Source organism: Monodon monoceros, unplaced genomic scaffold, assembly GCF_005190385.1.
Source record: "Monodon monoceros isolate NGI ecotype Baffin Bay Population unplaced genomic scaffold, NGI_Narwhal_1 Super_Scaffold_5, whole genome shotgun sequence".
In the NCBI taxonomy this organism is placed as follows: domain Eukaryota; kingdom Metazoa; phylum Chordata; class Mammalia; order Artiodactyla; family Monodontidae; genus Monodon; species Monodon monoceros.
Window position 1 is genome coordinate 105,355,999 of NW_021703782.1, and position 17,613 is coordinate 105,373,611.

At 50.1% G+C, this 17,613-nt stretch overlaps 1 protein-coding gene across 4 annotated transcripts in view; it reads left to right on the plus strand.

The window, feature by feature from the left end:
* The window catches only part of STXBP1 (syntaxin binding protein 1), a 70,417-nt gene that overhangs the window by 43,708 nt on the left and 9,096 nt on the right, over nucleotides 1-17,613 (plus strand). For all 4 annotated transcript variants that reach the window (XM_029202718.1, XM_029202721.1, XM_029202720.1 and 1 more), the window contains 11 exons: nucleotides 1,348-1,432; nucleotides 2,450-2,580; nucleotides 4,051-4,158; nucleotides 5,253-5,313; nucleotides 6,655-6,720; nucleotides 7,356-7,436; nucleotides 9,584-9,722; nucleotides 10,441-10,550; nucleotides 11,584-11,685; nucleotides 13,667-13,752; nucleotides 17,028-17,182. In XM_029202718.1, the coding sequence (XP_029058551.1) occupies nucleotides 1,348-1,432; nucleotides 2,450-2,580; nucleotides 4,051-4,158; nucleotides 5,253-5,313; nucleotides 6,655-6,720; nucleotides 7,356-7,436; nucleotides 9,584-9,722; nucleotides 10,441-10,550; nucleotides 11,584-11,685; nucleotides 13,667-13,752; nucleotides 17,028-17,182 (1,124 nt within the window). The remainder of the gene's footprint in view (nucleotides 1-1,347; nucleotides 1,433-2,449; nucleotides 2,581-4,050; nucleotides 4,159-5,252; nucleotides 5,314-6,654; nucleotides 6,721-7,355; nucleotides 7,437-9,583; nucleotides 9,723-10,440; nucleotides 10,551-11,583; nucleotides 11,686-13,666; nucleotides 13,753-17,027; nucleotides 17,183-17,613) is intronic.

The window sequence follows — 17,613 nt, forward strand, 5'->3', positions numbered from 1 at the left end:
AGGTCATTCACTTATCACTTACCTGCTGTGTGCTAAGTGCTAGGCAGGCGGACTTAACCTGAAGACACAGCCCCTGCCCTTAGAAACCCCTGATCTGGGAGGGCAGGTAGGATGTGCACACCTACTGTGTAGGCCTGTGGGACCAGTGTCTTAGGACAGTGCAGGCCGTAGGCTTGGGCATCCAGAGCAGGGAGAGGGCCCTTTGAGCTGAGAGGAGCGAGCACAGCTTCAGAGCAGAGGTGGCATCTGAGCTCAGTCCCGGAGGACGGGTTCGGATTTCAGTAGACCAATGAGGGGCAGGGGGCATTTTGTGTGGACAGTTGGGATGAGCAGAAGCATGACGTTGGACAACAAAGGGCAAGTTTGGGGAGGGTTGGTCGTCTGGCGTGGTGTATGTGTGGGCAGTGGGGCCAGGTGAAGCCATCTCTGGAGGCCTTGGATGCCGAGTTCGGGATCATGCCCTTCAGTGGTTATCACTGGGTAGCCTCTGGGGGATTTGCACAGGGAGTGAACGCAGTGGTGTGGGAGTGTCAAGCTGGGAGCATGAGTGGGAGTCACAGTCCCACAGGGAGAAGCCAGAAGGGCGGGGGGCACAGCAGGAGGAGCAGAGGGTCTGAGCAGGAAGTGCAAGGATGCTCATCACCTCATTGTCCTCAGGGATGTGCACCCATGGGACAACGCCCCCCTCCGTTAGGGTCCTCACCGACAGAAGCCTGGTGGAAGCTAAGAAATGGGGTCTTGGGGTTCACTCGTTGGAGGGATAGGGCTGGGAGCAGAGCTGCTTTTGCGCTGAGCGTGGCCAGGTGGCAGACAGCAGCCACAGGATAAACATCGCCAGGAGGAGCCCAGGAAGCGCTGCCCAGCTCAGACAAGGCGGGAGGTCCACAGGCTCTCACTTGTATCTGTCCGGCTCTGCTGGCAGAAATGTCACTTCCAACAAAACAAAACAGGGTCCAAGGGAATTTGAATTAAGGGAAGTGAGAGTCAGGTGGGTCAGACTCAGACAGCCTGATCATGGGAAAAGGATGGCTGGTTCGGACCCTCTGCTGAAGTGTGGTAGTTCATCTGGAGCTGCTTGGAAATATTACCTCCGTTTCCATTTGGATAGTTTGTTTTTTTTAAAGGGAACTAGAAAATCATTTATGTTCCAGGCACCGGGCTAAGTATTTTATTTGTCCTTTTAAATTATACGTCTAAAGTGAGTATACTCTTATTGTAAAAGAACAGTACAGATGAAGCTTGTGTCTCCCTTGACCCTCCTGCTCTGTCCTGCCTTCCTCCCTGAGGGCAGACAGTGTCATCCATTGGGGCAGGGCCGTTCACCCTCTGTCCCTCCTCCTTTGTCAGGGAATACAAGGACAATGCTTTGCTGGCTCAGCTAATCCAGGACAAGCTCGACGCATACAAAGCCGATGACCCGACAATGGGGGAGGTAAGCCTTACTTGGCCCACGTGCTTCTCTCACCAAGCGACCACAGTGTCCGTGTGGCAGCCTGGGCACAGCTGGCTTCCTTTGCTCACAGAGGGTGTGTGAGCGCCCTTGTTCCTGCGCAGTGAGCTCCAGCCCTTGGGCAGGCAATACAGATTCTGTTCAGTGTAGCTGAGCTACCAACCTGTTTCTCTTTGCTGGGACTTTCCCAGTGTTAGCACCTACAGCCCTGCCTCCTGGGACCCCCTCAGTGGAACAGTATCAAAACCAGAAAATGGACATTACTACAATCTCCAGACCTTATTCAGATTTCACTAGTTAGTACACGTGCTCGGGTGTGTGTGTGCACGCGCACGTGCACAGTTCCGTGCAATTTGATCACATGTGTAGATACATGTTAACCACCACTGCGATCAAGACACAGAACTATCCCATCACTATCTTGATTTAAAAACTGACAGCCCTGGGCTTCCCAGGTGGCGCAGTAGTTGAGAGTCTGCCTGCCGATGCAGGGAACACGGGTTCGTGCCCCGGTCCGGGAGGATCCCACATGCCGCGGAGCGGCTGGGCCCGTGAGCCATGGCCGCTGAGCCTGCGCGTCCAGAGCCTGTGCTCCGCAGCGGGAGAGGCCACAACAGTGAGAGGCCCGCATACCGCAAAAAAAAAAACAAAAACACTGACAGCCCCAGGTTCTGGGGACCCCCTCAGGCCCAGGCCGGCTGGATGATGGGTCACCCTTTTTATAGCTGAACATAGGTGGTGCTCCCCTTCGTAAGCTCACTTTAGACCCCAGCCACAGTTTTGGATCTGCATCAAAGGGCCCTCATTATGAAATAGACACACTGGATTCTCACATGGTGTGTGCTGGTGTCCTTGTCCAGCAGTAAATGGACTTAGTGCTGTTTCAGTCAGAGTTTACATCCTGCTGCCACTTTTCACAGGAGGGTTAGCTGTGCTAGTCGGAGAAGCGGGAGTTATATGGGGCGGCTCATGAAACCATTCCCTGTGTCCTTCCTTCAGGGCCCAGACAAGGCACGCTCCCAGCTCCTGATCCTGGACCGCGGTTTCGACCCCAGTTCCCCCGTCCTTCATGAATTGACTTTTCAGGCTATGAGTTACGACCTGCTGCCGATTGAAAATGATGTATACAAGTAAGTACACACACCCGGTGTGACTGCAGCTTTTCAAATGAACCAAACACACCTCTAATTTAAGAAAAAGGATGTCGTTAATCCTAGGAAAATGCGATGCATTGATACAGTCTTGCTAATAAGCCCGCAAGCTTTTCTGTGAGTTCCCAGAGTCCAGCTGCACCACCAGCCAGAAACTCCTCTCCCTTTCAAAGAGAACAAGAACTTTCGATCTTGATTTCACAGCTCATGTCGCCTCAGTTCATAGCTGGCTTGGCTGTGTTAATATGTTGACTTGTGTGTGTCAGAGCATATCTTATTCAGAGTTGAAACTTCTTAACTACAGATCATGAAATATGATGATGATAAAGTATATCAAGAGGAGTTTCCTACTGAATCTTATTTGCAGTTTGCTTCATTATAAACAACATTTTTCTCGGTAGCAATCATCAGAAACTCAGTCTCTAAAAACTTATTTTTCTTTCTGTGGGAACAGGCTATATTGTTCTCGTGTCCTTTATTTTATAACATTAACCGTAAAGATAGTTGTTTCAAAATGAAGGTTCAAAAAATATGACTGAATCTCAGCTTTGGTACCTGTAATTCTTGCTTTCCTTTAGATGTTCATGATTTCACATGTGAAAATTTGCTGAGGGCCAGTTGCAGGCAGCTGCAGAATGCTGTTTAGGTCCCACACATTTGAGGATGGTGTCCCAGGCCGTTTCCAACCAGGAACAAGTGTGATCCTCGCCTTTCCCTTTCAAGTACCTCTGAACCCACCTATGACCTGACTTCACACCTGAGCCAGGTGGCTCTGATGGAGCTCACATCAACTGACCCTGGGGGTTTTAAACCAGGACCTCAAGTCAGTTGACTTTGATTAGACCTTTGGGTCTCTTTCTGCCTAAGAAATCATTAGCCTTTTTAGATGCAGCAGACCTGACACAGATAGTGCCACATCGGATGGTTGGGGTGCTTGCTTGATGTTCAGACAGATTCGTGTGAACATCTGTCGGTTATTCTTTGTTGTTTGTTTGGTTTTTCTCCTGCTCCTTCCACAAGGAGGAATTCTACTTTTTTTTTTTTTAATTAATTAATTTATTTGCTTTTGGCTGTGTTGGGTCTTTGTTGCTGTGCACGGGCTTTCTCTAGTTGCAGTGAGTGGGGGCCACTCTTCGTGGCGGTGCGCAGGCTTCTCACTGCAGTGGCTTCTCTTGTTGCGGAGCACAGGCTCCAGGGGTGCGGGTTTCAGTAGTTGTGGCTCGCGAGCTCAGTAGTTGTGGCATGCGGGCTCTAGAGCGCAGGCTCAGTAGTTGTGGCTCGCGAGCTTAGTTGCTCCACGGCATGTGGGATCTTCCCGGACCAGGGCTCGAACCCGTGTCCCCTGCACTGGCAGGCGGATTCTTAATCCACTGCGCCACCAGGGAAGCCCCATCTGCCTGTTTTGAACCAGGGGGATTGGATGAATTTTGTGGGACATCTCCTTTCCAGGTATGAGACGAGCGGCATTGGAGAGGCGAGGGTGAAGGAAGTGCTCCTGGACGAGGATGACGACCTCTGGATAGCGCTGCGCCACAAGCACATCGCGGAGGTGTCCCAGTAAGAGCCCACCCTGCGCCCTTCCCCTAGCCTCAGCCAGCCCTGCCCCAGGCTCCAGGGCTCACCCCACCGACACGGGCAATCACAGTTGTCGGTTGCCGGTGTGCGTTCTCTGGGCAACTTGACCAGAGCTCACCAGTGCATGAATTCGTTGCTTCTGCTAAGTCGCCAATGTGCTAACCAGTGATGATGAACCCCTTCTGATATCTGAGCTCAGGCTACACCGACTTCGTGAAGTTAGAAAATCCATTCTGTGTTAGGGTTGCTTTTAGGATTTTTAGAAAGCATTTGTAGCTCTCTCAGTAAGATGCTTTATAAACATTAAACACTTGAAGCCAGTTTGTTCTGTTGAAGGATCCAGACTCCGCTACATACACTTCAGTTTTCGTTTATATAGCTGGTGTGTCCCCTTCCTCCCTGTTGTCATACCTAAAATTTCTGAGCAAGCCTTGATGTATTTACTGATACATGTGCTAAACCAGTACCTTGCTCTGAAAGTATTCCAAAATGTTTCTAACACTGGAAAGTTTTTAATAAGACCTTTAAACTGTAGATAACAAGCCTGCTTTTGCAGAAAGACACATTCTGCTACACTGAGTTGGTGCTACCTGGCAGGAAATTCACAAGGAAGAGTGAGAAACTATTACAGCCTGGGATAGTTCTGTTGTTTAGAAAAGTAGTTTCCAAACTTTTTGGATCACTCAACTTTAGAAAAATGTTAATTCACGTTGCCAGTATATAATTTATTCATGCATTAAATATATGCTTTATTGTACTAATACGCATATTTTATAGCATATACAAAAACCATAAATTTGAAAAGGATGAAGTAAAATTATATAAATAGATGTCCTAACATTTTCTTTTCTGCTCTCAAATTGTCTTGCACACTCCACTATGGAGACCCCGGGTTTAGAGTATTAGGAAAATGATGCATCTGTCTCTCCTCTTAGAAAATCACTTTAGATGTATGCATTACGGGCAAGAAAAGCCAGCACATATTCCTAAAGGAGGAATCTTGCATGACTCCTATAGCATCATATAGAGACACTTGGTGCCGCGTTGAAGCTTAGCTGCCTCCTTCTGTCTTCCAGGGAAGTCACCCGTTCTCTGAAGGATTTTTCTTCCAGCAAGAGAATGAATACTGGAGAGAAGGTAAACCCGTACTCATGCTCCAGTGCTCCAGAGAAAGCAGAAATCCCTGCTTTCTCTCTAGGGGTGGGAAAGATGCCTCCTCAGCACGGGACTAGTGAGTTGGGGGCTGAGAGGGGTCATGGTCCTCTTTTCGTCTGTACCATTTTGTCTTATTCTTGTATTCAAAATTGAGATCTGAACCCCCCGCCTTTTGATATTTATAGAGCTTCTTCTCCTTGTTACTCTGAAGATTAGTGTTTACTGTTCTGGATCATGATTCACTTTAAGCCAGAAGAACTTGCTAAAACCTTTTTTAGCTTGTGGTAGCATTAGAATTTATATCCGAATTCACCTGGGCCTCTCCTCCTCCTGACTGTTTATCAGAGGTGTTTTACTCCTCTTAGGAGAAATGCCGCTCTGACTGTGTTGCTCCCTGGCTTAGGACCATTAAGCGATTTCCTGATTCCAGTAGAATCAAGCCCCACCGTGGACATGCCTTACAGCGCCCAGGTCATTGGGCCCCACAGACTCTCATCTCTGCCTCCCTCCTCCTTGCCCCCATCGCCTTGCTCAAGCCATGCCTGTGCTCCTTGCCTCGGCCCTGCCTTATGAGGTCCCTTTCCTTTGGCTCTGGCATCGTTTTCTCTGAGCCAAGACTAGGGAGGTGTCTCTGCTCTGCACCCACATGCATGATTCCCTCCAAGACTGCTAATCCACTCACTTAGAATGGCTCCTCTGCTCAGTGTTAGCTCCATGAAGGCAGAAATCCTTTTTTTGTCCTTGTATCTCCAGCACCTAAAAGTGCCTGGTATGTAGTAGCCATTCAATACATTTATTTTAGGTACGTGAATGGGATTAGGTGGGTCACCCAATTAGAAAGTCAGCAGAGCCCTTCCACCTGTCAGGATGCAGATTCCAGCCTTCTCTTCCCTTCTCCCTTCTTCCTACCTGTCTACACAACTACGTCCTTTCTGCGGAGACGAAATGTGAATTGATTCCATGATTGCTTGAGCTGAGTATGCAGAAAAGCATCATGCAGACGAAAAACTGTTCTTTCCTGGCAAGAATTATGCTCTCAGTAACTTTCTAGTCCAGTAAATAAAACATAATTGCTAGATTTTAGAGGTCAGTTCCCCACCTATAACACAGTCACGGTATTCGGATCAATAATTTTTTGAGCCAGAGAGGTGGTAATCGAAACACACGTGATCTTGTGTTTAACAGATGCATTTGGGGGGGTTACAGAGTGAGCACTCGGGAGTCCGGTGCTGGCTGCTGTCCCGTCCTGCGCCCACCCCCCCTTGCCCATCCTCTTAGCTCGGGGCCGTTGGAGTGAGACCGTGTGCTTCCCTCTTCCCATAGACCACCATGCGGGACCTGTCCCAGATGCTGAAGAAAATGCCCCAGTACCAGAAGGAGCTCAGCAAGGTATGACGGTCCAGAATGATCCATTCGCATCGTGCGTATACGCAGCTGCAAAAAGGCTCCTCTACCCTTTGCTGATTCATAGAAATCCACGGGTTTTTAGTCATCTTCAGTTTTTATTAGAAAGCAATGAAAGGTTGGGATAGACAGGTCATTTCCCATGATTTTCTTTTCTCCTCTTCATCTTTTTCTCTCTGTATCCTTCCAATTCCTCACCCCATGGGCCTGAGAGGGAGAGCTCGGAGGAAGTCACAATGATCTGGGAGTCACACATCGCTTCCGCCTTAGAAGCGAGTCACTAAATCCACACGAAGGCGCGGGGGATTGAGCGCCACCTGCTGGAGGGAGGAGTATGAAAGGATTTGTGGGTGCCTGTGAAACCATCACCCCACCCCACCCCCATAAAGGATTTCTCCTTCCTCTTGACTCTTGTAGAAGGTGGTCTGTCCCTCTTACCGACACACAAAATTCTCTACCCAGCAGTGTCTGTGAACCTGCTTGAACGCATATTTCATATCCGTTATGAGGCTGGAGACGCCTTGGTGCCTAGCACCGTGTCGGTACATAGCAGGTGCTTAGTAGATGCTGCGCAAATCAGCGAGTGATTCCTTGACCACACGCTCTCTGCTTTGTCCTAGTATTCGACCCACCTGCACCTTGCTGAGGACTGCATGAAGCATTACCAAGGCACCGTGGACAAACTCTGCCGGGTGGAACAGGTAGGGCCTTTTCCTTCTCTTTCTGCCAGGCCCATTTATTTGCTTAACTGAATTTTAACATCTGACCTTGAACACCCTGCAGAATCATAGGAAATAGAAATGGGAAAGCCTGCTAGATCGTGTTGTCTCGACTCTCTGGAGCCAGTGCAGTTCCACGCTCAATGGTAGGGACTAGATTGGTCTGGAATGCCATGCCGTTTGGATTTTGCATGTCTGACTTACCAGAGGCTCCCTGGAATGGCAGAAGAGAGATGTACGCAGCGCTGAGCCCTACATTGACAGGGCTGGCTGAAGGTTGTATCCTGAATGTCTTTCCCTTCTGCCGTAGCCACACCAGCTTGGAGACCTAGAGGCTGAAAGTGGGTAGGGCAGCCGAAGGTCAGAAATTCTCCCACAGCCTCCCTGATCACAGTTGGGATCGGAGTTCTGTCCCTGTCACTGGTTTGTTTGACGTGCTTGTTTCTCTCTGCTTTCTTTTCCTCGTCTGCAAAGGGACATAACAAAGCTGCCACATTTTCCAGGAGTGTCGTGTCGAGTCGCTAATCCTGGCACTACATTCCTCACACATGATAACATTTCTCAACCGGGGTCAGCTTCTAAGGGAGGGGAGGTCATCCCACAATGCCGAAGCCTCAGCCAAAGGTCCCTCTTCACAGAAAAAAGAACTCGAGTTCTCAGTGTGAGGCTAAGATTTAAATCTCCTCGTTTGATGTGACGGGCTCAGCTAGGTTTGTAAGACCAGCCCTGATTCATGGACTCTCTCCTACGGGGAAGTAGCCCTGCTGAAATTCATCAATTTCATGGGTGATGTTTGCAAACGCAAGGCGTCCTCTCCAAAAGAACTTGACTGTCCAGAAGATAGGTTATCCCTAGAGCGAACAGTACAAATGCAGTTGGGATTCATCCTTGGAAGTTTACATTTTTCCAGAAGTGCCCAGTGGTATTCGTTGAACTAGTCACATTAAATTTTTTTAAATTTATTTATTATTTGTTTTAACATCTTTAATGGAGTATAACTGCTTTACACTGGTGTTAGTTTCTGCTTTATAACAAAGTGAATCAGCCATACATATACATATATCTCCATATCTCCCCCCTCCCACCCTCCCTTTCCCACCCCTCTAGGTGGTCACAGAGCACCGAGCTGATCTCCCTGTGCTATGTAGTCACATTAAATCTGACTTTGAGACAGTGTTAGAGCCAGGTCCTGCTGAGCAGATGTCTGTTGAGGCTGCGCTGAGCTGGGAAAGGGCCTTGGAGAGGGGCCCCACCTTCCTCTGGCCCAGGCTGGGCAGAGGCCTGAGCTTGAGATCATGCTCCTTACGGACTCCTGGGATCTTTAGAGAAAAAAGGCAACCTTCCGGCAGCCTCTGTAAGAGCTCCAGAGAAAGTTGCAGCTGCTGGTGTCAGAACGAGACCAAATCGTTCTTGGTTTGCTGACACTGATGTGCTGCTTTCTCGGGCCTGTTGAGAATGGATCCGCCTCTTGCCTGAGTTGCGAGGGCGGGGCCGTAGACCGTGCTTACTTCACTCTTTATCTTCAGTCCCACTGTTAGCACCCCCTCCCCCTTCATCTCCTTCAGTGGGATTTGCAGGGAGCCCATGTTTTTTCCTCCTCTCCCTGAAAGTGGTTGGAAGATTAAAAACAGAGGTTAAAATCCTAGAGTAGTTAAAACTCAGCGGGTACAAGGGGAGTGGAGCAGAAAGAGTCCAGCCAGGCGGAGGCACCTTATAATATTGAAGCTTTTCACATGTGGGAAGTGCATCCCCTTAAGCCCCGATCCCTCTGTAGGGCTTTGTCCCTCTTGAGGACCTACCAGGATTGAGGCTTTCCCTGAGGAATTGGCACACGTACACTGGAACTCACCTGGAGGGAACAGCCTGCCTTGAAACAAGATGGCAAATCAGCATGGTTTCTGGTTTTGGAAGGCGAAGCCTGGGGCTTTCCTCGGTTCTCACCGATGCCGTAGACACCAGTGCTGATTACCCCCGTTCTGATTAATTAATTGAGAGAGAAGCACCTGCTGAAGACCTTCCCCCAACCGAACTAAACATCCCAGACGTTTATGGATAACCAGTTTTCTAATAGTTACCATTTGTCCAGACTGTTGGCCAGAAACGGGGTCAACACGGTGTGTTTTCTGCAGGACCTGGCAATGGGCACGGATGCTGAAGGGGAGAAGATCAAGGACCCCATGAGAGCCATTGTCCCCATTCTGCTGGACACGAATGTCAGCACTTACGACAAAATCCGCATCATCCTTCTCTACATCTTTTTGAAGAATGGTAGGAACGGTGGGACATAGAGGAGGGGGATAGGCCCTTTCTTGGGGAAAATGAGGCAGCTGGGAGAGAGAGAACAAAGTGGAAAACAGTGTAAAAGACAAGGAAAGTGGTGTTTAATAAGATCTGAGGGGCTCTTTACATCTGGGGAAATGTCATGTAGGCAGATCAGTTGCAACTAGAGGCTGAGTATCCCCCAGTGATTCTGGAGTTAGTCAAAGGGACAGCATAATTCGAAGAGGACAGGGTGGGGACAGCTGGGAGAGTCTATTGGCTTTATGGCCAGCTTATTAGAGCATTTCTGCTAGATACTTTTAACTTGCCCCACATTTGTATTCTGTGCCTTTAAATAACTGATTTTAACCCACATCTGCTGCCCATAAGTGTCCATAGGTGTCCATTGTGCCAAAGATGGACACAGAGGCTCTCCTGTCCAAGCTGACTGTGATGTGGGCCAGGGGTGGTGCTGACGGCTGAGAAGCAGGAGCCGGATGGAGATACAGACCATGAAGGGCAGCTGCTGATGGTCATAGCCCGTAGGCTAGAGTGGAATTTGAGTCCTGATCTTGTCTTGTCTTAGAGTAACCTTGATGCCATGAGCGGATTGGTTCCCACTAATCCTGAAGAGGAAAAGGGGCACTGTCTCCCCAGGCACTTAGCTCTGCTTCTCAGTGTGTGATGTCCAGGCGCTGGTGTGGTGATCGGGTTTTTGTTCTCGCAGGCATCACCGAGGAAAACCTGAACAAGCTGATCCAGCACGCCCAGATCCCCCCGGAGGACAGTGAGATCATCACCAACATGGCCCACCTCGGGGTGCCCATCGTCACGGACGTGAGCACCAGCATCGGGGGGAGGCAGAGGGGAGACAGCGGCTCTCATCTCTTCTCCCCTGACTGACTTAAGGCAGCTTACAGTACACACACTCAACACTTGAGAAAAAGAAAACATAAAATCAGAGGGATGCAGGTGTAGAGGTATAAATAAAATCAAGGCGTAGCACCAGGAACCCAGGCGGGCACATCAAGGAGGCACACACAGTCACAAAGCTGAGCTGTGTCTGTGAGCCCGCCCCAAATAGGAGTCATACCAGCCCTGTCCCACGTGTCTTGAGTCAGCCTGGCTCTGCCGTAGGACACTTAGACTCAGCATCTTCTGTGAGGTTGCGAACACAACGCTTAGCGCCACGCCGCCTTGCCACCTTTGGGTCTGCTTCTCTGACAATGACTCAGGACCCAGTGGGGTTAGGTGTGGGGGGCCCGACCAGCAATGAGCTCTGGAAGAGGCCTGGCGGGGGGCTCCAGGACTCTTCAGAGCCCCCCGCCAGGAACCTTGCTTGTAGGAACCCCACTTCCTGCAGGGAGTCAGCTCACGCCTCCGTGCTGGTAAAGCAGGGCTGTAGGTGTGCTCCTTCTGGAATCTTAGAGTCAAAAGCTTTGTTCCGGGGCCACCAGACCAGAGACCTGTGACTGGGGGCCATCTGGCGCTTTCAGGCCCTTGTTCACAAAGGGACCACATGAGAACAGAGATGATTCATTCAGCGCATCCCCTGCTGTTGAAGCAAAATCAAAGTCACACCGAAGCAGTATTTTCTCCTATAATTGACAACAAACTAACTCCCTGCATTTGTAAGAAATGGCACTTATCCTTTTGACCCACGTTTGCCATTTTTCCTGGCTTTGAAGAACCAAGTTTGCTCCAGGTTCTTGGGCTGGAGCCCACGGGGCATCATCCGGGCTTTTGCAGGAAAAGCTCCCTACTTCTTAGTCTTTGCCAGGACTGACTCCCAGAAGGGAGCCCAGGGGCCAGTGAGGGCTCGCGGGCCCAGGCGCTGACTCGGAGCCTCGGCTCGTGTGTTTGCTTTCAGTCCACGCTGCGTCGCAGGAGCAAACCGGAGCGGAAGGAGCGCATCAGCGAGCAGACCTACCAGCTCTCACGATGGACCCCGATCATCAAAGACATCATGGAGGTCAGCGCGGGCCGAGACAAGGGCACAAGGGCAGCCGGGCCAGGGGCTCTGCACCTGAGGCCTGGGGGCTTCAGCCTCACCTGCCCTCGGGTGGGGGTGACACCCGGGGATTTGCACCCAGGCCTTGGAGGGTTTGTGCAGAGCAGCCCCAGGAGACTGTCAGATGTGGATCCTCAGATCCACACTATTGAGCCCCACAGTAGAGACCCCTCAATGGTACTGCAGCCAAAGGAACCACACCCGTCACAGCACCTGGAGGTCCTGTGAGTAAGGAGCGCCACGCTAAGGACGCAGCAGGGCGGGAGGGCCTCTGGAAAGAGATCCCAGCCCGTCCTCCTCTCCCGCTGCTCCCCTCCCTCAGCCCTCACATCAGCCAGAGACCCTGCCAATCGTTTCTGTGCAGCCCTATCCCTTGCCTGGAGTTCTCACTTTCCTTTCCACCTCCTGAATCCTGCCTTCCTGCAAAGTCCCATACACTGGCCCACCTGTCTGACCACCCAGCACCACAGAGGCCTCCCTGGACTCCCACAGCATGTGTCAGGGATGCTCTTTACATGTGTGTGCTGCTCTCTGTGTTGGCTCATCGTTTTAGACCTTGGTCCTGTGCCCTCACCTGACGTGTCCCCTGGCACCGAGCCTTGCGCATAGTAGGTGTTTCGTATCTGTGAAAGTCAGGTAGCCCAGCGGTGTCCCTTCCTCCCCTTCTTGTAGCTCGAGGTCGAGGAAACCCTGTGTAGAATCCTGACGCACCCTGGGAGCTTTGGGGTGGGAATTGGAGGTGGTCTTTCCAGTTCCTGCCCTTGACAGGAGGACAGGACTGGGGTCCAGAGAATGAAAGGTCTTGGCCAGGATCCCTTTGTTAATTCATAGCAGTCCATGTGTTCCCACTGGATCGTACGTTAAAATAAATATATTTTAAGTATATATAGTGAGTCAGCTTTCTATTTTTAAAACCCACAAACCAAAAAGATGGGTGAACATGAGACATCTTGAAACCAATTATGTTTCTTTGCTTGGCAGAGTGGATCAACCGCTCTGTCTCATTCCCTCCTTTGTTCTCTGCTCCCTTTTCCTTCCCCCCACAACCCCAGTCCCCCAAAGAGACATGTGTGGGCTTCACACGGTAGCTGTTAGGAGTGTAGACTTCTCGGCAGCAGGGGGTGGGTAGCTGGATCCACCCACCAGATAATTAGGCCCTTGGGAAACTGAGGCTGTAAGGCCTCAGCTTGCCTGAGAGACTGCCCATGCCTAGTGTCTTCAAGATGGATGGCAAGGGTCAGGAGTTTATTGGACAGGATGTGACATTTATAACCTCACATGGAACATAAAAGGGTGGAAGAGAAGCAAGAAAAAATAATGCCGGTTTTTTTTTAAGTTTATTTTATTTATTTATTGTTTTGTCTGCGTTGGGTCTTCGTTGCTATGTGTGGGCTTTCTCTAGTTGTGGCGAGCAGGGGCTACTCTTCGTTGCGGTGCGCGGGCTTCTCATTGTGGTGGCTTCTCTTGTGGAGCACGGGCTCTAGGTGTGTGGGCTTCGGTAGTTGTGGCACGTGGGCTCAGTAGTTGTGGCTCGGGGCCCTAGAGCACAGGCTCAGCAGTTGTGGCGCATGGGCTTAGCTGCTCCGTGGCATGTGGGATCTTCCCGGACCAGGGCTCGAACCCATGTCCCCTGCATTGGCAGGTGGATTCTTAACCACTGTGCCACCAGGGAAGCCCAATGCAGGTTTTTTAAAAAAACTTCTCTTCAAGAGCAGACCTACAAACTTATCTCATTGTATCTGCTGGTTATGGAGCATCTGGTCCGCCCGCTCCGAGCTCAGCGTGAGGTGCCCAGCAGTGGGCAGCGGACAGGGGAGCTCTGGTTGTTGCAAAGATGGCCATGGTTTTGGCTGAGTGACTTGTGCTTCGAATTGTCTTACCTTGATTGCGTCAGCCCTTTGCAAAGAGATGGCCGGTCGATAGCTGTGTCTCTTCTTTCCAGGACACCATTGAAGACAGACTTGACACCAAGCACTACCCGTACATCTCCACCCGCTCCTCTGCCTCCTTCAGCACCACCGCGGTCAGGTGAGTGCAAGTCCCTGAGCAAGCGAGCAGGGAGCAAGCGGCACCGTGTCTGGTTGGATGGCAGCCGCACGGCAGTCCTGCTGTGATGCCTCACAACCCTCGAGAACCCTCCCACTGCTTCTCGTCACAGCCAGGGTGCAGGCCAAGTCCTTGCAGCGGCCCATGAGGCCCTTCAGCCCCTGGCTTTCCGTTCCTCCCTCACTCCCTACTCCTCCCCCACTTCAGCCACACGGGCCTCCTTGCTCTTCCCTGAACACACCAGGCTTACTTCTGCCTCAGGACCTTTGCACTTGCTTTTCCCTCTGCCTGAAATGATCTTTCCCCAGGTATCTCTGCATGGCTCACCTCTTTTCTCCTCCAGGTCTTTAATAAATTGTTACCTTCTCCCATCTTCCCTAACCACCCTGTTTAAAATTACAGTACACCAGTCTTCCTAGCAGCATTATTCCTAATAGCTCAAAAGTGGAGATGACCTAAGTGTCTGTCAGCTGATGAATGGCTAAAAAACACATGGTATATTCATACAATGGAATATTGTTCAGCCAAAGATAGGAATGAAATACTGATCCATGCTGTAACATGGACGAACCTTGAAAATATTATACTAAGTGAAAGAAGCCAATCACTAAAGCCCACATACACTGTGATTCCATTTATATGAAATGTCTAGAACGGGCTAGTCTCAAGACAGAAAGTAGATTGGTGGTTGCTCAGAACTGGGGATGGGGGTAAGGGTTGGGGAATGGGGAGCGACTGCTAATAGGTACAGAATTTCTTTTGGGGATTGATGAAAATGGTCTAAAATTGATTGTGGTGATGGCTCACAATTCTGTGACTATACTGAACACCACTGAATTATACAGTTTAAATGAGTGAATTGTATGATACATGAATTATTTCTCAATAAAGTGTTACAGAAAATAGTGAAAAAATTATAGCACCCCAACTTCCTGTCTCCCTTCCCTGCTTTTTCTCCATAGATTACGCCACGTCTTAGTGTGCTGTTAGTATTTACCTTGTTTACTGCCAGTCTTCCCCGACTAGAATATCAGCCTCCTGAGGGCAGGGATTCGTGTCTGTTTTATCCTCAGTGCCTAGAACAGAGCCTGGAATGGAGTAGGCACTTGGTGTATTCTGTCTTCACTTTTCATTCATTAGTTAATTTTAGTAATTAAGAAAGGGATGAATACGTCATCTGCATAGAGCCACATTTCTCAGATTCATCCTTGATGGAAACATAGATGATGGAAACGTGGATGCCTTGGGTCTGTTGGGTTTCTGCCACGTACCTGGTGATGCTCAGACGTTTCTCAGCTTGGAGATGTGAGCAGACAGCAATCCATGCTTCCATCTCTGGGTTCTCCAGCCCTCTGTGTTTTCTTGGCCACCCATGAGGCCTTGTGCATATGTTTTCGAAAGCTCTTCCTCTTGTTCACCACCTTGCCGTGTTCATCCAGAAGCTTTTCCTGCTATGCTCTGCAGGCCACATCTCCACGGCCAGTCCCTGGGACTCTCAACACTAGGCACACATTTTGCCTCCAGAATCTTTTCTCTGCCTCCCTCGTGTGTGTGGCCCAGGCTCCCAGGGCAACACTTTTCAATACATGTGCCTCTACTATACTAGTACTTTGCCCGCCCGTCTTCTCTCTCCACCGCCCCCCCCTGTCGTCACTCTCAGGCCTGCATGATGCCAGTGGAGGCCAAATGTTTATTGCCAGCGTTGGAGTGAAATTCAAAATCCCACACAGTACCACAGCCAGGCTGGCTGACAACGCAGACAAACATGATTGCACAGGCAAAAAAAAGTGACTGTGAGGTCCTCTGGGCTGGCCTTTGTGATGTGGAAAGTGGCTTTAATGCCGTCCTAAGTCAGGAAGAAGGGTAAAGATTCCACTGTTCAGAGAAGCCTTGCTCTCCTCGTTCTGTTTCAAATTTATCCGAATTTAATTGATAATTTAGATGACATGGACAAATGCATTTTATAAATTGCAAAAATTGACAATTAAAAAACAGAAACTCAGTGACCCGTATTAACTTTTTAGTTACTTTTAAAACTTCCACAAAAGAAATTCCCAACCAAATGGATGCAATGGTGAATTCTTCTGGTATTTTATGAAGAAACCACTCAACATTAACACATTTGCAGATAACAGAGAGAAGAAACTTTCCCACTTATTTTATGAGTACATGATCCTAAAAGCAAATCTGAAAATGGCATTAAATAAAACTTCCCTCAAGCACAGAGAGGCAAATGTTATAGATAAAATATTAGCAAACTAAACCCAGTGGCATATACAAGGAGCAATTCATCTTGCTGAAGGGTTTGAGGAAATGCAAGGCTGATTTAACACTTTAAAATCCCCAACGTGATTCTCCACACAAGAAAAAATATATATGATCTTCTTAAGAGATGGCCCCTCATTTTGTTTTGATTTTTGTTTTGTTTTCCCCATTTTCTTAGCCTGGAAGCAACCAATTTCTCATTGTTTCCAAGGACAAGGTGAAGGCCCATTGAGGGAAGCCAGGGCCAGGAGTTGGGGGGGCACCTGGGGAACTGTCCTGCCACTGAGATGCCTGTCGTTCAGGAGGCAGCTCCGTGTCACCTCCTCCAGGAAGCCTTCCCCAGTGATGCCCAGTCGGCACTTGAAGTCCCTCCCCCATGTTTGTTCCCACCGCACTGAGCTCCTCTCCTTGGGGCGCGATACAGACCCCCATCCTCCCGCCACCCTCCTCGCCCCACCCGCCCCAGTTAAGCCTGAGCTCTTGGTTGGCAAGAGCCGCATGTCACTCAGGTCAGCTCCTTGGTGCTGGGGCGGCCTCAGCCCAGTGAGGCGCCTGGTGTACATCTGTCCAGTGAATCAATGTGCCGGCTACAGACAGGCCCTGGACTCTGTGGTCCCTGCTCCCTCCAGCAGAGTGTCCCAGACAAGCCCAGAACTGTACAACTCGGGGGAAACACGGGGACCAACATCATGTGGGTGAAGCTGCTGAATGTCCAGCTTTAAAGCCGACCTGAACCCGTCTGTTGCCTGCATGACGGGGTCACAGCACAGGCGCTCATAGTGATTCTTCTCCCGGCAGCCAAAGTGCTTGATAATTTGCACTGCAGTTCAGTTCAGCCAACACTCGCTAAGCGTCTACTCTGTTTCGGTCACTGGTGTACAGAACGAGTGTGTAACACGTCACGGAGGTATGAAGTATAAATGCTGTGGATGCAGATAAACATGAGTAATATCTTTCTCTCTCCCTCTCCCTCCCGCTCTCTCCTGCCCCAGCGCCCGCTATGGGCACTGGCATAAGAATAAGGCCCCCGGGGAGTACCGCAGTGGTCCTCGCCTCATCATCTTCATCCTGGGGGGCGTGAGCCTGAATGAGATGCGTTGTGCTTACGAGGTGACCCAAGCCAACGGAAAGTGGGAAGTGCTCATAGGTGAGTGGGGTGTGTTTTCTAGAGGGAAGGGACCGCTTCACTGCACTTGGGCTCCATTCCATGCTTTGGTGTTTCATTCTGTCTTCGGTTCTCTGTTGCCCCTGAAAAACTTAAGTCTCTAGACATGTTTGTGGACGGCAGACGCTGAAGAGCGAAGGGTTCCTTCCTCATGTCTGCACTGTGTCTCTTGACGAGTGGCAGCCCCATGTGGTGGGAAGACCCCGGTCACAGATTCCAAGAGACCCAGGCTGATATTCCTGCTCTGCCACTGCCACGTGGGTCACCTCGAAAGTGCCTCTCCTCTCCACGCTGTTATTTCCTTACCCACGAAAATGGGGTTAAGAGCACCCACTTACAGCCTGAACTAGGCCTGGTGCTGGCCCGGGGCTGGAGGGTGGGGGGTAGGGTGGTGTCAGTTTCCTGGCCTCCAG